The sequence below is a fragment of the Stylophora pistillata genome, chromosome 4 (assembly GCF_964205215.1).
Source record: "Stylophora pistillata chromosome 4, jaStyPist1.2, whole genome shotgun sequence".
NCBI lineage: Eukaryota > Metazoa > Cnidaria > Anthozoa > Scleractinia > Pocilloporidae > Stylophora > Stylophora pistillata.
In genome coordinates, this window is record NC_142522.1 from 8,154,176 (window position 1) to 8,171,350 (window position 17,175).

A 17,175-nucleotide genomic window follows, 5' to 3' on the forward strand; every position below is an offset into this window, starting at 1 on the left:
TGCATACTCTTCCAAGCAACAAATTGGAAGTAGTTCGTGTGTTGCTTTGCACGTGACACCAATTTCGTCGCAAGAGAATGAATGTTTGACCCCCTGGGGCAACAGTACCCGATTAATGCCCCACTTTTTCGCCAAAGGTGTCCAAACATCCTTTTTAGTGCTCTTGGAATACGAAGTGTAATCTGATGCGAAATACATAGAATCTGGGCAGGTCATAACTTGGTGGCCATCCTCTCTAATGCGCAAGAACCAGTCTTCAAATATCACTTCGTTTGGAAGACTTTCGTCAAGCTTAAAAAATTCTGCTTTAGCTAAAAAAGGTCCCTGCAGATAATCACAAAACATACACGCATTTTGTGAGTGAAAATAACCTTCTTGATATTCTAGAACATAGTTTCGTACTTTGGTTTGCACGCATCCAGCTTTCCAGTGACCTGAAATATTCCGAAATGCTCCCCCAGCAACTTTTACATTTGGTATCTGACTAACCACACGAATTTGTCGCTCTATTTGAGTGAGCCATGAGAAGTGAACCACATCACGTGCTACCAGTACATACGAAGTGGAGGCTTTACCTTTGAGTGTGTTCCAAACTGTTGCTTCTTTTGTATCATCGACTTTAACCACGTCAATGTTTTCGTACTTTTGGACCATTTCCACGATATCGTTACTACGAGTTGCTACATGAACTTGAACTGTTGGGTAGGTATCATTGATACCTTTTAATACATTGCGAATGTGTTTCTCATCTTCCTGAGGATATGCAACGGTATTTATTAAAATACTTATCACAGCTCTCAGGGGTTTGGCATTGGTACAGTTGGTGAGAAACCAGCCTTTGGCATAGAACGGGTAACCAATTTTGTTTCCTCTATATTCTTCTGGACACACATCCAAACTTTTGTTGTTCATGTCGCTATTTGTAGTTGGTGGTTCTGATTTAGCATCAAGGCGTTTTGCAAGTTCTCCAACTTTGTTTACAAGTTCTGGTGAGGGTATACTTTTATGATCTAAGAGGAATCTCAGTTGGGAGTGGATTACGTGAAGCTCCTTTCCAAAGGAATCCCTCAGCCAGGTTGATTCAGTTGTTTTTACATTTGCCTTAGTATTTTCACTCTCTTTTGTTGTAGTCCCTCTCTCCTTTGTTATGTTATTACATAAACACGTCCTTATTTCCTCCTGGTTTTTCGCAGCTTTAGGTGAGGGTTGTAAAAATCTGAAGAGGTAACACGTTTAGTGTTAATAGCGGAAATAACGGGGTGTGGCTGATAGTGGGTATTTGAGCATTGCTATCATGTAAAGCATTATTAAAGTACCCCTGAGACGAAAATTAACCGTTTTACTTTGGCCTAAATTGTTTACATAATGTTTTATTGGGTCAACTTAAGACCCTTTTTGCTATTCGAAACTCAAAACAAACCTTCCATGACCAATGTTTAGCGCTTCAAATTGCTGAAAACATGTTCTAGCCGAGCCCGCAATTGTACAGCAGAAAAGGCTCAACAAACTTATGCTTTGCTTTGTTACAACTCTCTTTGTTCGCTGCACAGAGAGTCACACATATTACTTTTTTGAGAACTGTTTCGTTTTCAGTCGGGAAATGTCGACTTTGTTTGATGATGAATTGTCCCAGAAATCATCTGAAGCTTCTGTGGATAGTTTTGCGCCGACAAACGATGAATTTTTGCTATCCGAATAAAGATAAACACAGAACGGCACGGACTCCCCAAGTGGCTTTTGTGGTCGCATCGCTTTATCGCCTACGAACTGTATTTTTGCTTGTCGTAAGGGATTTTCCTTTTTTGTAAGAAATGATATGGTGATTAGTAAAATTAGTTTTCGGTTATGGCTGATTGTGTATCCGAAGGCAGATATTGGGAATTTGTGAAAGCCATTTCCAAGCCATCAACGTGTTTGCCCAAGATGCCAGAGTAATTTGCGTGTGTTTTACTATCAGTGGTTTGAGAGGTTCAAAGTGAACTCTGTTGTTGAGTTGCAGTTTGGCCTCTTTTGTTTTTTCTGTCTTATTCATGATGACTATTGTTGTGTTACTTCGGTGAGGTTTAAAGCAGAGTTTGTTTCAACTCTTTTAGAGCCGTGACCTCATTGCGTCACAAAGTATTTTTTGGCTTAGATGCAGTCTGCAAGTAGCGTTATAACAATTTTCCAAGTAGCTCTGAACGGCGATAGAAGACTGAACCGGTGGCATTCAGTTTGATATGAAACAGAAGTGGTTCTTTGTTTTGTCCGTGAAACGGAGGCGCTTTTGTCTTGCGAATAAATCTCGCAAAAGTTGACCTGATTTTACATTCGTTTGTCAGGACCCTTTGATAGCACGCTGACTTGGCTGTCAGATGGTTGATAGTTTGAGAGGTTCGCTTAGAAATTTTCATTTTCTCGGTTTTTTGGTTGCAAGCCTACATTTTAAAGTGTTTCTACGCTCTGTGTCTTGGGCTGTTTGTTCTGCTTTCGCTGATATTAAAGCCAGCTTTTTTTAGAGTCAAAGCACGCAATTATATTTTTCATCTCTTTTGTATAAAAGTGAGCCCTTTGAGGTCAGAAATCTCAATCCTCAATTCGGCTATTTTATCATTCTTATTTACAATGTTCACCGAGTATTTCCTTTGTGTAAGTATTCTGCCAGAGAGTTGTTAAAGGTGGATATTTTTCAGCTCAAATGTAAAGGTGACAAAACCCGTGGAGGTTCGTAGCATTCGCTTTCGTCGAGATCGCACTGAGGACGGTTTTTCTTGTCCCTTCTCTTGAACGGGAGGCACTGAACCCGACAGAATTCCTCGCCTAGATCCTTCAGAGTACACAGATCTCTCGAAACAGTCCTCCGAGACGTGTCCGGAGTAGATCACAAATATTTCTGCAGGATTGAAGTTTACTTGCATCCGTTTTTCCCGCTCTGATCTATTTGCAAGGCTCCGATGCAGAGAAATACCTGCAGCATGGTCTGCACGATTACTTCAACTTTGAATTACGCATCGATGCCTCGTCATTTTTGTTTAGTTTTTGTAAGAATAGAGTAAGGCACTCTGTTATGTTTGCTTGACATTTTGTCATGTGAGATTTTCGCGTTGAGCTTTTGACGTCACTTCCTCTGAGTCCTGCGATCAACTTCCAGAACATGATCAAATAATTTTATTAGGGACTTTAAGCAGTCAGGACGGCAACGCCACGGAAGACGTCGATTAAAAAATGAGTTTATACTTTTAGTTAGAATTTCGAAAGTGGCTGCATATGTTTACCGTCTCATAGGGCGCCAGAAGTCAAACTTAACATAACGCATAAAAGTAGCGTGGAGTTCCAAATGTAAATTAAAATAATTTGCCGCCGCGGTTTCGCTTCGCAGACGACGCAAATTTTGGTGATCTCACGTTGTTGTTTCGCAAAGAACGGCTAAGAAATGTACAAAGTTTTAATACCCACGTGCTGGGCTACTGTTCTGCCAATTAGATCTATTGTTTTTCCATGTTCTCGTTGCCGTAGCCGTCGGGGTTTGCTTAAAGTACCTATAGCGGACGAAAAATCGTGAACTTAACGGCCCGAAAAAAGATATTTCTGGTGCTCAGTCTAGACTGGAATTTGGCAGAGTTGGTGAAGGAGACACAGTGAACACGAAAATAAAAAAAAAAATGACATACGAAAATTTTGATCTCAGGGGCACTTTAAGAACTTGACTAAAACTTTTGGACTAGAACAGGCAGTCATCAGAAAAATCTTTCAATACTGATTTCACCACAATTACATTTTGATTTGAAATTTGGTACAAGTGTGACATAGGTGTAGCCACGGCTTCCACCAAGCAATCAAGGACTTCTTTATTCTAAAACTCACCTGTGCTTTGATGGAGTGAATACACGAAGCGATAAGAGTAACAAGGTAAAAAGGATCGCTGCAATGGACCAATAAATATACCTCCTGGCTGATGTGAACGCCATTAGCCCTTTTAATCAGTGCTGTGGAAGTAACGACAGAAAGATATGTCGGAATGTGTGGATATTGGTAACAATCTAATGTACTATGGTGAGTTTCGTTTTGTTAAACTTCCTGTTATCTATAGCCTGTTCCATGTTCTCAGGCAGTGGAAAGTAATGAAAAAGTGGATTTGCAAAAAAATGGCGTACACGATATGCGGAGGCCCGAATTAAAATACAAAAAGACAGACTCGTTTCCCCAATTCTTCTCCATCACCAAAAGTGTAGATTGCACATGCAGCCTGCCAAATAATATTAACAGCAACTAGCGAAAGGGAAAAGTGAAAAATCTGCATGGAGTACTTTGCGAATTCTCCTCTACGTTCGTGAATAAATCAGTGCGTCGTTAAAGGGAAAGTACGGTCTAGAAAAAGTTTACCTGTATCAAAACTTCCTTGCTTGCATTGTCCGAACTGGATTCATTTGAGCTAAAAGCGTTTTAGTTGCGAACAATTCCGTTTCAAAAGTCGGCATTTTTAAATTGAGATCCGCCATCTTTGTTATGACGAAACTATGACGTAGCAATAGTCAAGCATGCTAAATTACATCGCTGCTGAAGTGGACGTAAACAAGGAAAACAGCGGCGAGGAGAGCGCTACTTAATAAATTCTCGACTTGGATTTTAATCCAGCCGAGAGGGTGTAATACATCTATTTATGTCTCAAACGAAACATGGCTCGTCTTCAGGGAAAGGAGATACCTTTGTTGAGGAGAAAGAGAGAGAAAGTCAGGAAAATAAGTTTCAAAAAGAAACGTCAGCGCGCTCAGTCGCTCACGTCTTGGAAATCGCGAGTGGTTCTCTTGCGGTGACTGTCCAGAGAAACCTACGGAAAATGAGAAAGTATCCTCCAAAGAATTAAATGTACTAGGAAACTCACCGTCGCAATTTCAAAGGTGAAGGATTTTTCCTCGAACAAATCCAAGCTGTGGAGTGATAGTTATTTTGCTAAAGAAGACCGCAGTGCCCGCGACGGATTCATTTCACATTGCTACTCGGAATGAGACGAATTATTTTTGCAGTTACAGGAACCCAGCTTCGGTGTATAACTAAACACGAGCCATGTGGAAACAAAATCAGCCCCAGTTGGTATGCAACAAGTTAGAAATGATAGACTTGAAGATCATTCTTCGTAAATAGCGAAAAAATTGATTAGAAACATTTAGTTACCAAAATTAACGCAGACAAAAGGCAGAAGTTAATTGTTACGAATCAAATTTTGTTTTGTTTCAGCATTCACCTTTAATTTGGAATGGTCTTATTATCTTTATTGCTTAGAATTAGCCTCAACGCAGCATTTTTCATTCTGAAGTGTTTGAAACATAGCGACTTGTGAGAGGTAGAGCTGTGTTATTTTCCACATGCGCCAGAAAGTCGCCTCTGCCATACAGTCAGTGTTAACATTAGAAATTACATCAATACGACTGAAGCTAAAATGAAACTTTCGATTTAATTCTGAAAGCATAAGCACTGCATAATTACGTCAAGCAGTTGGTTAGAAGACTTAAAATATTTTCATATTATTTTTATCGTGTCCAATCGATATGACAGAGTGAAATATGGGCGCCTGCCTAACGAAGGATAATTTGTATTTGTCGCAAACGTGTCTGTCTTGATTATTTGCAGGCAATGTCATTTAGTTTTTGTTCGTAGGAGAATGCGACTGGTTGGGTAAAGAAAATTTACTCGGTGGACTCCATCCTCGGAGACCCAGGGGCTGTAGGTCGATTTCAAGTTAGGGCATGAAGAGCCCCTGGGGACATTGTCTTACAAGACTAGTTCCAAACGATCGCAGTCGTTCTGCCATCTGATTGGTGCCACAAAATCTTTGTGTTTTTCTGCCCAATCAGAGTGAAGTGTGCTTTAGAGTCCTTTCGTGTGTTTTAACACGGAGATATACTAGTAGCTCAGTTGCTCACTATGTTTGTTCGGACCGTGCGACGGAGATTCGCTTGAGGTGAAAAGTTTCAGTCTCAGCACACAATGTAAGAGAAATCGATCAGATTGTATGCGAAAATCTTACCGGAAATTATACTGAATACTTTCGCAGGTATCACTAGAGAACGTGTTTTAAAGTTTGCGAGGTTTGTATAAAACACGATGGTTGCAGTCATTGATATGTCGGTTTAAACGTTAAACGAGACTTAAAGCTTAAATCTTTCTAGATTTTATGCATAATTTGCTGTGACTGAAACTTTGCCAATCCGTGAAGTTATTTCGTCGCACGGACCACGCAGGTATGTCGAGCAACTGGTACTTGCGCAACTTTCTGTGCGTGCCAAAATCAAATATCATCTTCGCTTGAAAAAAGAGAAAAGCTAAGCGTGGAAACTTTTGCTTATTAGATGTGGGTAGATGACCCTGTACTACTAAGCTGACATTTGCAATAAAGCAAACCCGCCCTTTCCATCCAATATTTCTTGGTCTTTGGTTTTGTTTTTCCCATTGAAAACAGCATCGGATCGATTTCCAATGATCAATTATTATTTAACTTGGTCTTCGACAATCGACAGAAGAGGTGAAATGACAATGACCAAGGGACTAGAAGAGAATCTGAGGCCTTCCTAGCTCAAGAATTTCAACACTCTAGACAGCAGTTGAAAGAATAAACTCTTTCCAAACTCCCTCGGTAACTGCCCGAAAACATCTCTCCTTCCCACGATGTTCTCGTTAATAAGTTTTTGTTCAGATTTTACTTAGCTAACCGGAAACACAGCTAAGCTTTCTCAGTTAGCACTTGCTGGAGGTCGTCAACGAACTTAACGTTCTCTGCCGTATTGTGAACGACTTTACTACTAAGATTAGATTTTGGCGCGCACTGAAAGCAGAAAGCAGAAAGCTACGTAGGCGAAAGCGCCAGTTGCTCGACATACCTGCGTAGCCCGTGCGACGAAATCACTTCACTGGATTGGCAAAGTCTCAGCAAATTATGCAAAAAATCTAGAAAGATTTAAGCTTTTAAATCTCGTTCAACGTTTAAAGCGACATATCAATGACTGCAACCATCGTGTTGTATACAAACCTCGCAAACTTTAAAACACGTTCTCTAGTGATACCTGCGAAAGTATTTAGTATAATTTCCGGTAAGATTTTCGCGGACAATCTGATCGATTTCTCTTACATTGTGTGCTGAGACTGAAACTTTTCACCTCAAGCGAATCTCCGTCGCACGGTCCGAACAAACATAGTGAGCAACTGAGCTACTAGTATATGTCCGTGTGAAAACACACGAAAGGACTCTAAAGCACACTTCACTCTGATTGGGCAGAAAAACACAAAGATTTTGTGGCACCAATCAGATGGCAGAACGACTGCGATCGTTTGGAACTAGTCTTGTAAGACAATGTCCCCAGGGGCTCTTCATGCCCTAACTTGAAATCGACCCACAGCCCCTGGGTCTCCGAGGATGGGTGGACTCATAACAGACTTAGGAAAGACAAGATATGTTTATACCCTGCTTGGAAAAGCGCACGATGTTGGAAATCGGCTTTGGTCAAGGGTGGCGACTGAGAATTCACCACATACGGTATGCCACCATTTCGAGTTTCAATTTATTCGCTTACAACAAGAAAAAGATTTACATGCCTGTATATCTTGCTGGAAGTCTTCGTTGCCGCAGTTCTGAGGTTTTGCAGAGTTTGCCAAACGTCCTCGCGAGTTAATAGGGAGCTTTAGCAACGACGACGGCGACGGCAACGAAAACGTCGTGTCGAAATCTAACTTTTCGTTTTTGTAACTCTTTCGAGGTTATTCCGATGTGTTTTACTTGGAAAATGCTGGCGAACTATTCAGGGACTATATCACTACGAACGGCGTTAAAGTAAGGAGAAAGAAATAAAAATTAACCGTCATGCGCTTTTTTAACGAGAAAACCTAAAGTTTGGTTATTTCACGTTGTTGTTTTGCCGAGAACGGCAAAGAAATGGGCCAAAATGTTAAACGCACGTGCAGGGCGATTGTTTTTGCTCATTAAACCTATTATTTTCTGCCGTTCTCGTTGCCGTAGCCGTCGTCGTTGCTAAAGCTCCCTATTAGGGACTTTAAGATGCCTGGACGGCTGACCTCGAGGACGGTAATATTAGGCGCGGAGGACTGGGCCGAAACCGACGTTCTTGGCGAGAAACTTTCTACGTTAAGGAGCGGGTTGTTTGAACGGAGGACGGCAGCGAGCCTGAAGTTTCTAGCACTGTTCGTAAATCATGGTATCTTTTAAAAAGACTCACGAAATGACTGTTATTGCTTACGCAGAAAAGCTACTGACCGACGAAGAGTTCCTGTTTCTTTACGAAGCTAATAAGTCAGTTAATTTAGAGCTGCCTTACTACGAGTACGAAGAATTTAACTTATGGCTGAACATTTATGGTGAATAGCAGTAATTTACGTGACACATGGAGTGGGCAAAATAATTCTGGAAAAAAGCCAGAAAATTCAATTTCATTCAAGTTTAGTTGACATATTCACCATCACTGCGAAGGACAGCAAACAAACACTCATTTGCGACGGTATTTTACACTTCAATTTTTTAACTTTTGTTTATCAAAACAAGAAATAACAGTAAGGACAGCCTTGTCATTTGAAAAATAATGAATTTTAAAAGAAATGCTCGTCAAATGTGCTTACGTTCACTTGTGGACGGCAAAACTCCAATGGCAGATATTAGATCTGAGCCCGCGTGAAAGCGGTTTTGTTCAAAGGTGCATGGAATCGAGGCACTTGGGCTAAAGGCTTTGTAAATTCTCAAAGGTATCACTGTATTTTTCATAACAACTCGCATTTTCCGGTATTTTTTTAATTTTATCGAAAATCCCGAGCATTCAAAAGGCAAAGATAGCAATGGTTACACCTTGTATTGCATTAGGATGCAACAACTGGAGCGATAAACCACATTGCAAGCATCTTTCGTGGCATTCGCTGCAACTGAACAAGAAACTTCTGGCGACTTGGCTAGTCAAGATCAAACGGGAAAACACGCCCGTAAGTAAAAATTCCTTTTATAGAGTGAACATTTTGAAAAGTAAGGCTGTCAGACTCAGTTCCGACAATATTCAGTTTCTCCGAACAGAAAACCAAAAGAAAGGCTCCGAAGGAAGACGTTCGATTGATGATGACTTTCCGGCCAGCATATGACTTGGAAAACCATTCCTTTTCAAAATGTTCACTGCATTAAAAGGAATTTTTACTCACTGGCGTGAGTTGTTAATCAGTGCATAGTTAGTAGAGGAGACTACCTCTACTAACTATGTTCAGTGGCAGTGAATGCCACGAAAGATGCTTGCAATGTGGGTTACCGCTCCGGTTGATGCATCCGAATGCAATACAATGTCTAACCATTGCTATCTTTGCCTTTTGAATGCTTCAGATTGTCGAGAAAGGTAAAAAAAAGCGTAAAATGCGAGTTGTTTTGAAATATACAGTGATACCTTTGAGAATTTACCAAGCCTGTGACCCAAGTGCCTCGATTGCGTGCATCTTTAAACAAAACCGCTTTTACGCGGGCTCAGATCTAATATCTGCCATTCTGAAGTCCTCGACAACAACTGGACGGCAACACGTGTTGTGCAGACATGCGCAATACAGTCTACACGTGTAAAATTACTTCCGGTCACCCGTCCTATGAAACAGCCGTCCAGGTATCTTAAAGTCCCTAATAATTTTCGCCGGCTAACTTATCTTTAATATTTCACTTTCCGGTAGCTTGTGGAGGCTTACACGTTTTCCTTTTGAATTTTAGTATGTATTTTGACTTTCAACCACACGATAGGCTCGATTTCTAGCCGTACTTCGGGAACCGGGGCCCACGCTCCTCCCCGGGGAGGAACGAAAAAGAACGGACGCGAGAGAGTGGCAGAAATCGAGCCTAACCGGACGACAGTTCACCTCATTTCAGCTATCAGGAGTGTTAGAAATTGTCTTCACAGAGGTCAAACAGGTCAACAAGGACAAAGCGCCGCACAATGTTTGACTATTGCTACGTCACAACTGACGTAATATCCAAGATGGCATTTTTCTAACCACGAAAGTTGTAAAAATGGGCAATTTCAAAGCGCTCTTGTCGCTAATACAAAGCAAAGTGGACAAAATGGCAGTTCTTTTCGAACTCCTGAGGAAAAAGTCTTCTAATTGAGATAAACTTTTTCTAGACCGTACTTTCCCTTTAAGGCCATAAAGTACAAAAGTAATTTGAAATATTAGCTGGCGCTGTAGTTGTAATGACATGTACTGTACATAAGGTGTAATCAATGTGCATTGTCGATGAGTAATTCGAATGCGTGACAAGACACTTAACTGAACGGAAATACACGTGGGAAATGTCAATCTTTTTTCGATGGTCTATTTGCGAGGTAGGAAAAATTGATCCGAATATTTTGGTTAAGTTTTAATCACCCAACGTCAAAATGGCACATAACCTCTATCACAGGTTTGTAGGTGAAAAAAAAACAAAAAAAAAAACAAGCAAACAAACAAACAAACAGACGAAAAAGACTCCAGTATCACTCTCGCAAAAGGTTTTAGCGTGCAGTTCATATCGTAAACATGCCTGAAACTTCAGGACTTTTTCTGTTGTGTGAAACCGAAACGAAACGAAACTGGGCAAGATATAACGAAACTAAAGGAATGATGCCAACATATTTTCTAATAAGGTAAAGAGTCACAAGGATTTTGGTGTAATCGTGAACTGATAACAAGGATTTTTATCCATTTCGCAAAGTAGTAATTTAGGAAGACTAACTATTTTGCGAAATCGACCATTTATACCCCTGCGGTGACAACGTGACTTCTTTCTTGTCACAAAAATACATTTAAACATTACAAGTTAGTATATCACCTAAATAAAGAATTAAGAAATAGGCGGATTAAAAAAAGATTAAAAAATAAGAGGTGACCAAAATCTTAGTACGTTAGATTAATACCAACCAAAAACATATTGTGTGACGCGAGAATGGCAACATTGTTACCGCCCGCTGAGTGAAAATAGTATGCCTGCCCACATGTAGCAATATTTAATCCTTTTGTGATTTATATTTGATTTAGACTATTTTACTTTTAAATTTAAACTTCATATCCAAAATTTATTTAAATTTGAAAAATATTTATTTATCTCGTTTTCCATTTAAATCTGAGCTTTTGAAATGTCTTTTAAACTTTCAAACTCTTATGTAAACTTACGAATTTGTGTTTGATTTAAACTACGTCACTAGCTCACATGTTCATCATCGGCGGCCATTTTGTTTTGCGGGATTTCTGAACGATTTCGATTTGCTTCGATTCCTTGGCCTCTCTTGATATTGCCGTTGGGTTGCTGGAAAGGAATTATATAAGCGTCACCAATCTGAACGAGCATTTCTAAAATGGCTGAAGGGGGAGAGACAGTATTGAAATATGCGCGCGTTGGAGAGATCCGAGGAAATAAATGCAGGAATTCAGCACGAAATTGTAGGATGATGGTGTTGTAGTTGCACCTGTTGAAGTGGCTCACAGCATGGAAATCACTGATTTTGTATTTTCTAAGGTTAATGTAATCAGGCCATCAAGGCAAGCTGGACTTGACATTTACAGTGAAGTTCTAACACTAGTTGTTCAAAAAATGTGAAGAATTCCTGTGATTCATACTAATCAACCATCAGGCAGGAGGCTAGTGTAATCTTTTGTCTGACAATAAGAGAGTGGAGCATTATAAATATCAACAAAAATATTCTGAACAAGAAATGTCACAGATACCCAGGAAAGGAACAAGCATCATGATTTTACTCACTTTATACTGTTAGTCAGTTTATTTGCCATAAGCTATTCATCAAGTGTTATGATTTTGTGATACTTCATATACTTGCTTGTGTAGTGAAATCATTCATTTTTTTTGACCAAGTTATCCGACTGGAATATGTTGAAGTAAAAAAAATCTGTGACATAATGTTTGGTAGTGACATAACCACCCTATTTTTACATTGACAAGTGGCAGTTGCTTGTTTAGGGTTATTATTTCTTTGTCATAGTTTCAAATAAATTGAAGGGAATATGTAAAAAATGTACATACGATTTGAATGATTCATTAAGTATATAATGTTAGAGTAGTTTTAAAACTAATAAAACATGAACTGCAAATTAGTTGGTTTATCCAGGTAGTTTTAATTTCAAAAGTCATTGATCAATCATGGTATTACCTATACTAACAGCAAAATCCAAGTCCAAATCAAAATAAAAAATACTTAAAGACTGTTTGGGTGAAAAAAGTGTTTTCACTATCCTTCTGATGCATAAGTATACAAATTTCAATACATGAACACAATACGTTTCAGCTGTGACTGAGAGTGGCTTCAGGCAAGGAAACCAGTGATTAATACCAAACCTTGAGACTAGCGACTGTTGCAATAGGAACTGATTGTCTATAATTCGAGGTGTGACTTGATTGACCTACACCTACAAGGGCTAATATACCATATCTTATATACAACTGCATGCATGATTTTAGATGTATGAAATAAACTTCTTGTTTTGAAACTGAAAGCTCTCTACTCTGGATCTACCATGCAAAACAAAACAGTGACTTACTGGTACTCAATAAAGTGGCATAATCTGTTTGTAAAGGGAAAATCAAGTTATAATATAGTGAAGCTTGCTCTGAATGAATCCGTAAACCTAACTTCAAAGTAATTACATTACTAGTCAGTCATGTCTCTTCAGAGTACTAAAAGCATAAGGCACATTTTTAGTTGTATATTAATGTAGGTACCATGATATCAAATTGTTCCGAAATGAGTGTTTGCAGAGGCAAGATCGTAACCCCGAAAAAGGCTTTGCTCCTCTGGCAAAGGGGATGTCAGGGAATCAATGGGCAGGATTAAAACATTGCTGCAGGTATGTGCTGTTAGAAGGTATCCATAGGGAATACCCTCCGATGAGTCTGCAGTGCACCCTGAATAAACATTGAGTAACACATGATCAAACAAAAAATCTCTAGAGTACAATGCATGGCAAGTGTACCAGATAAACAGTACTAACGCCAAAACACCACACAACAGTTAAACATTGACTGTCTTTTCAATAAAATGCATCCCAATACCTAGTGCTAAAATTGCTTATTTACTGTCTAATAGCTTTCAGCTTCTTTCCCTCCCTTCCTCCCTCTTTGCCAAAGCAAAAATTGTTCAATACTATATGAGACCCTTCATGCGGAAAAGGAGCTTAAGGATTTTACTTTGAAACATGACAATTATTTCAAAATCACAGTTTATGTGTAGCCAGAATTAATGTACACAGCAAATGGCTACTAACAGCACCAATTTCACTGTTTAACACTGATCATAGTGATCCAGAGTACATCTAAATTGCTCCATATTAAAAAAGCAGCACAATTTAATTATTGAAAAGTGTTTTCTCTTAGGTAACATGTGGATCCCTCTTGAGAGAATTTAAGGGACACTGAATTGAGAAGCACTCTTGCAGCAAGCTTCTGTGTTGTTGGCCTTATTATATGAAACATTACTGGCACTTTCTGAAGGATCTTGAAAAACCCAAACATATCCAGTCCTCATTGCAGATTGACAATGCAATGGTTGTTCATTGATGTCACCAATTCTTCAATGACACTGAGCGGTAAGAAAGTTGGTAACTGTCCATTTTGCAGGAGAGCAATATCCATTATGATGCCCACATAAAAAGAGTCATCAGAAAGATGTTTTCTGAGGCTGTGGTCAAAATACTTCTCATTGATTACCAAATTCATAAGGTAGATCCATGTTTTACATGGCTCACCTAGATTTCTTGCTTTTTCTCCCATAAAATTCACCTCAAATGTACTATAGAAATTTGCCATGGATAAAAGCTCTGTGAAAGTTGTCTTTAAAATGTCATGTCTGTCTATGCAAATGTGGTTCGTTTCCCCTTAATTCAGATTCACTTGTCATATCCAAATCATGCCTTTGAACAAGCTCTTTTTGCAAGAAACGCAACATGTCTACAAGATCACTCAGGCCTTGTTTATGGATTTCTTCTATCAGCTGATCAGCTCTTGATGGTGCACTTGCATCTGCACTGTCCAACGAATCCTGATTTTCAACATGCTTATCATCTTCAACATCAGAAATCAGATTTTCTGTGGCAGTATCAGTCACAGTACCTGAACAATCAAATGCTGACCTCAACAGATCTTCATCACCTTCTGCTTCTCCATTGTAGACAAACTCAAACCCTTGCTTTACTCTTTAAGATACACCAAACCTTACCCTGCTATCTTTTTCACCACAGAATAGTTGTACTCAGTTCCTGGTCCCAATTGAACAGTCGAAATTGCTTTATGGCGGACCTTCATAAACTCAAAATCATGAACACCAGGTAAATGAATTTAGTCGTCAAAGATTCCTTCGCTGCTTTCCGTATGGTGGTTTCGTTCGCACATTCTTCTCATACCAGCATACCGTTTGCAATGATAGAGTCCCATTTTACATGATGAAGCTCCTCCGGGTCATCCGAGTCCCAGCAACGTAACAAAGCATATTCCAAAACCTTCTCTCCTTTCTTCACCGTTTTCATGGCTGTATTGTTACGCTGGTAAGGGCCTGATGCCGCTCTCAAACGTTCTTGTCTGTTCAATCGCCTACAGAGGCCGGCGGATGTACTTTCCCGAAGCATTCCCTCAGCGCGCCTGAGAGTTCCGTTGACCGTCGCCCGCAGCATCACCGCTGAACGACTGGAATTTCATAGCAGGGTCCGAAGCAGTGCTGGAGGACGAAGACAAAAGCCTGGACGTGTCGTTTGGTTATTCAGACACTCGTCCTTTGGCGTTCTACAAAGGTGTACGAAACTGACCGGCCTTGGTTGTCTGTACATCTCAAACATCTAATTGCCCGTCGTCAGAAGGCATTTGCATCCGGGAACCAGTACCTATTTAAGATCTTAAGAAACAAAGTGAATCGAGAGCTCAAGCGCTGTCGGAGGGTCTATTACGAGAACAAGGTTGATGGTCTGCGCTCTTCCAGGCCTTGTAATTGGTGGAAATAGGTGAAACAGCTTTGTGGCTCCACTAAATCTACTGAGCGCGATCTGAAATTCAAGCTCCACAAAGATTTTGTATAAGATTTTCAAACTATTTTAACTATTAATTTTGTTTCTTGTATATTATACACGTAATTCAGTCTTCGGACTGCGAGGTGTTTCTTTTTAATAAACGATTTATCTATCTATCTATCTATCTATCTATCTATCTATCCTTCGTCCATATATATTGACGATACTGAGGCGCGCCAACACAAACCAAAATGGTCGCCGATGATGGACACGTAACCTAGTGACGTGCCCTGGTTGAGCTCGCCCCAGGAAGATTAAATAGAATTTCGCAAATACAAATTCGTAAGTTTACCTATAAGTTTCAAAGTTAAGTTTGAATGCTCAATAAGGATTAAATCAAACCTAAATACTTTAAATAGATATTGTAATAAGGTTTAAAAGTCATTTTAAAAGTTTAAATTTAAATGGAAAACGAGATTGAATAAAAAATATATTTCAAATTTAAATAAATTTTGGATATGAAGTTTAAATTTAAAAGCAAGAAAGTTGAAATCACACATAAATCACAAAGGATTGAATATTGATTCATATGGGCGGGCATAAAATAGTCCATTTCGCAAATTAGTATTTTTCTAAGATGACTACTTTGCGAAATTTCATATAGTCAGTCTCTCCTTAAATTGCTATTTTGCGAAATGTTTTCTAGAGGGTTTGAGAAATTAAAGAAGGCCGCAATTTTTGGTGATATACCAGTTTGAAATGTTTAAATGAAATGACGATTTCCCAAAATCCTTGTGAAAGTTATGTTAAGGACATTAGCCAGAAGGCTCATTTTTGATTGATTATTGATTAGTTCACTAATTTCAGAATGATGTTAGATAGCCACAGAGTTACAATGCTTATCTGTTTTTCTGTATTTCGATTGGTTTTGTAATCGGACCTTTCAGCGTGACCACGCGCATATAAAAGACAAGTTTAGCGTCCCTTCAATCAGTTCTTCGTAAGTTTTGAATAGTTTTGGTAAACTTTCGCCCTTTCGTTTTCTCAACCTCTGGCACAAGCGGGACCGATATGTGAGTACCTTTGTAACTTTGTTTTTTCCTTTCAAGTCCTTTCAGTGTTGGGCGACAATATAAAAACAAATATTGCAATAATCTCTATGGATTTAAGATTTAAAGGTCAAATTCGTCCCAAATGCGAGTCAGTGAATGCCCATCATTTAAATAGAATAAAGGGCTGTTTACCAGCCACCAAAATTCTTTTAATTTGTATCGAAACTTTTGTTCTGTTTTACTTGTATTGTTAATTTCATTATCGACGTCAGAGCCCATATTTGACACGCGATTCTTTGGTTATGTATTCCGCGGCTTTTCAGTAGATTGATAGAACTTCGTTGTATTGTTGTTTCAGTTTACGATCGATCGTTGGATAGATTGATTGACTGTGAGAATAATCGTTATTTTCGTCTTTGATTGTGGTCCGTGGTTGTAACGCCTTCTCAGCTTTAGTTTTGTTACGTCACGTGATCTCTTTATACGCGTATTTTGGATTCGCACGTGGCCTCTGAACCGCTTTAGGACCGTGATAAAAATCTTTATGTAGCTAGAATTTAAGGAGGAACACGCTCGTGTTTTGTTTTGGAACCTAACAGTCTTTGACGGTCAGTATGGTTGAATTTCGATCGAACTGTTGTTAATCTTTAGTTCGTGTTTATCAAGTCATCGTCTATCAAGCCTTAAATAAACGGACCAGCCTGATTTTGTTAGACTTGTGGTTGCATCACTACAGTTTTCTCGCGTCCCTCTATTTAATCGGTAAAGGCGGCCGCTACAGTCAAAGACTACGAATTCCTCAGAGAGAAAAACATGGATTCGCAAAAACACTACCAAGTTCAAGAAAGGGACACTGGGATTGGACTGAGGAACCAGAAGAATTTCGCTTTAAACCAAGCAACCTTGGACACATGCAAAATACTACGCCAGCAGAACTTCCGATCAAACCAAGTTTCGGAGTCACTCCAAATACCACATTGGAAGAAAATGTCGCCTCAGCAGGAATCGAGGTTAGCGTCTTCCCCTTTATTTCGTCGGAAAACACATCGCCACGTCCAAAAATAGTTGAAATTTCGTCGAGCGAATTCACTGATATTCATTCTGAGAACAACACTAGGTCCAGGACTCTCACGGCCAAGGG

The 17,175-nt window shown here is 39.4% G+C and overlaps 1 protein-coding gene across 2 annotated transcripts in view; it reads right to left on the bottom strand.

Moving 5' to 3' along the window:
• The window catches only part of LOC148732246 (uncharacterized), a 34,506-nt gene that overhangs the window by 1,367 nt on the left and 15,964 nt on the right, over nucleotides 1–17,175 (bottom strand). For both annotated transcript variants that reach the window (XM_088757447.1, XM_088757446.1), the window contains 2 exons: nucleotides 3,844–3,965; nucleotides 1–1,216 (listed from right to left, as the gene is read on the bottom strand). The exon at nucleotides 1–1,216 is cut by the window's left edge and continues 1,367 nt beyond it. In XM_088757447.1, coding sequence (XP_088613573.1) covers nucleotides 1–1,216; nucleotides 3,844–3,947 — 1,320 coding nt within the window. In that variant the 5' untranslated portion in view covers nucleotides 3,948–3,965. The remainder of the gene's footprint in view (nucleotides 1,217–3,843; nucleotides 3,966–17,175) is intronic.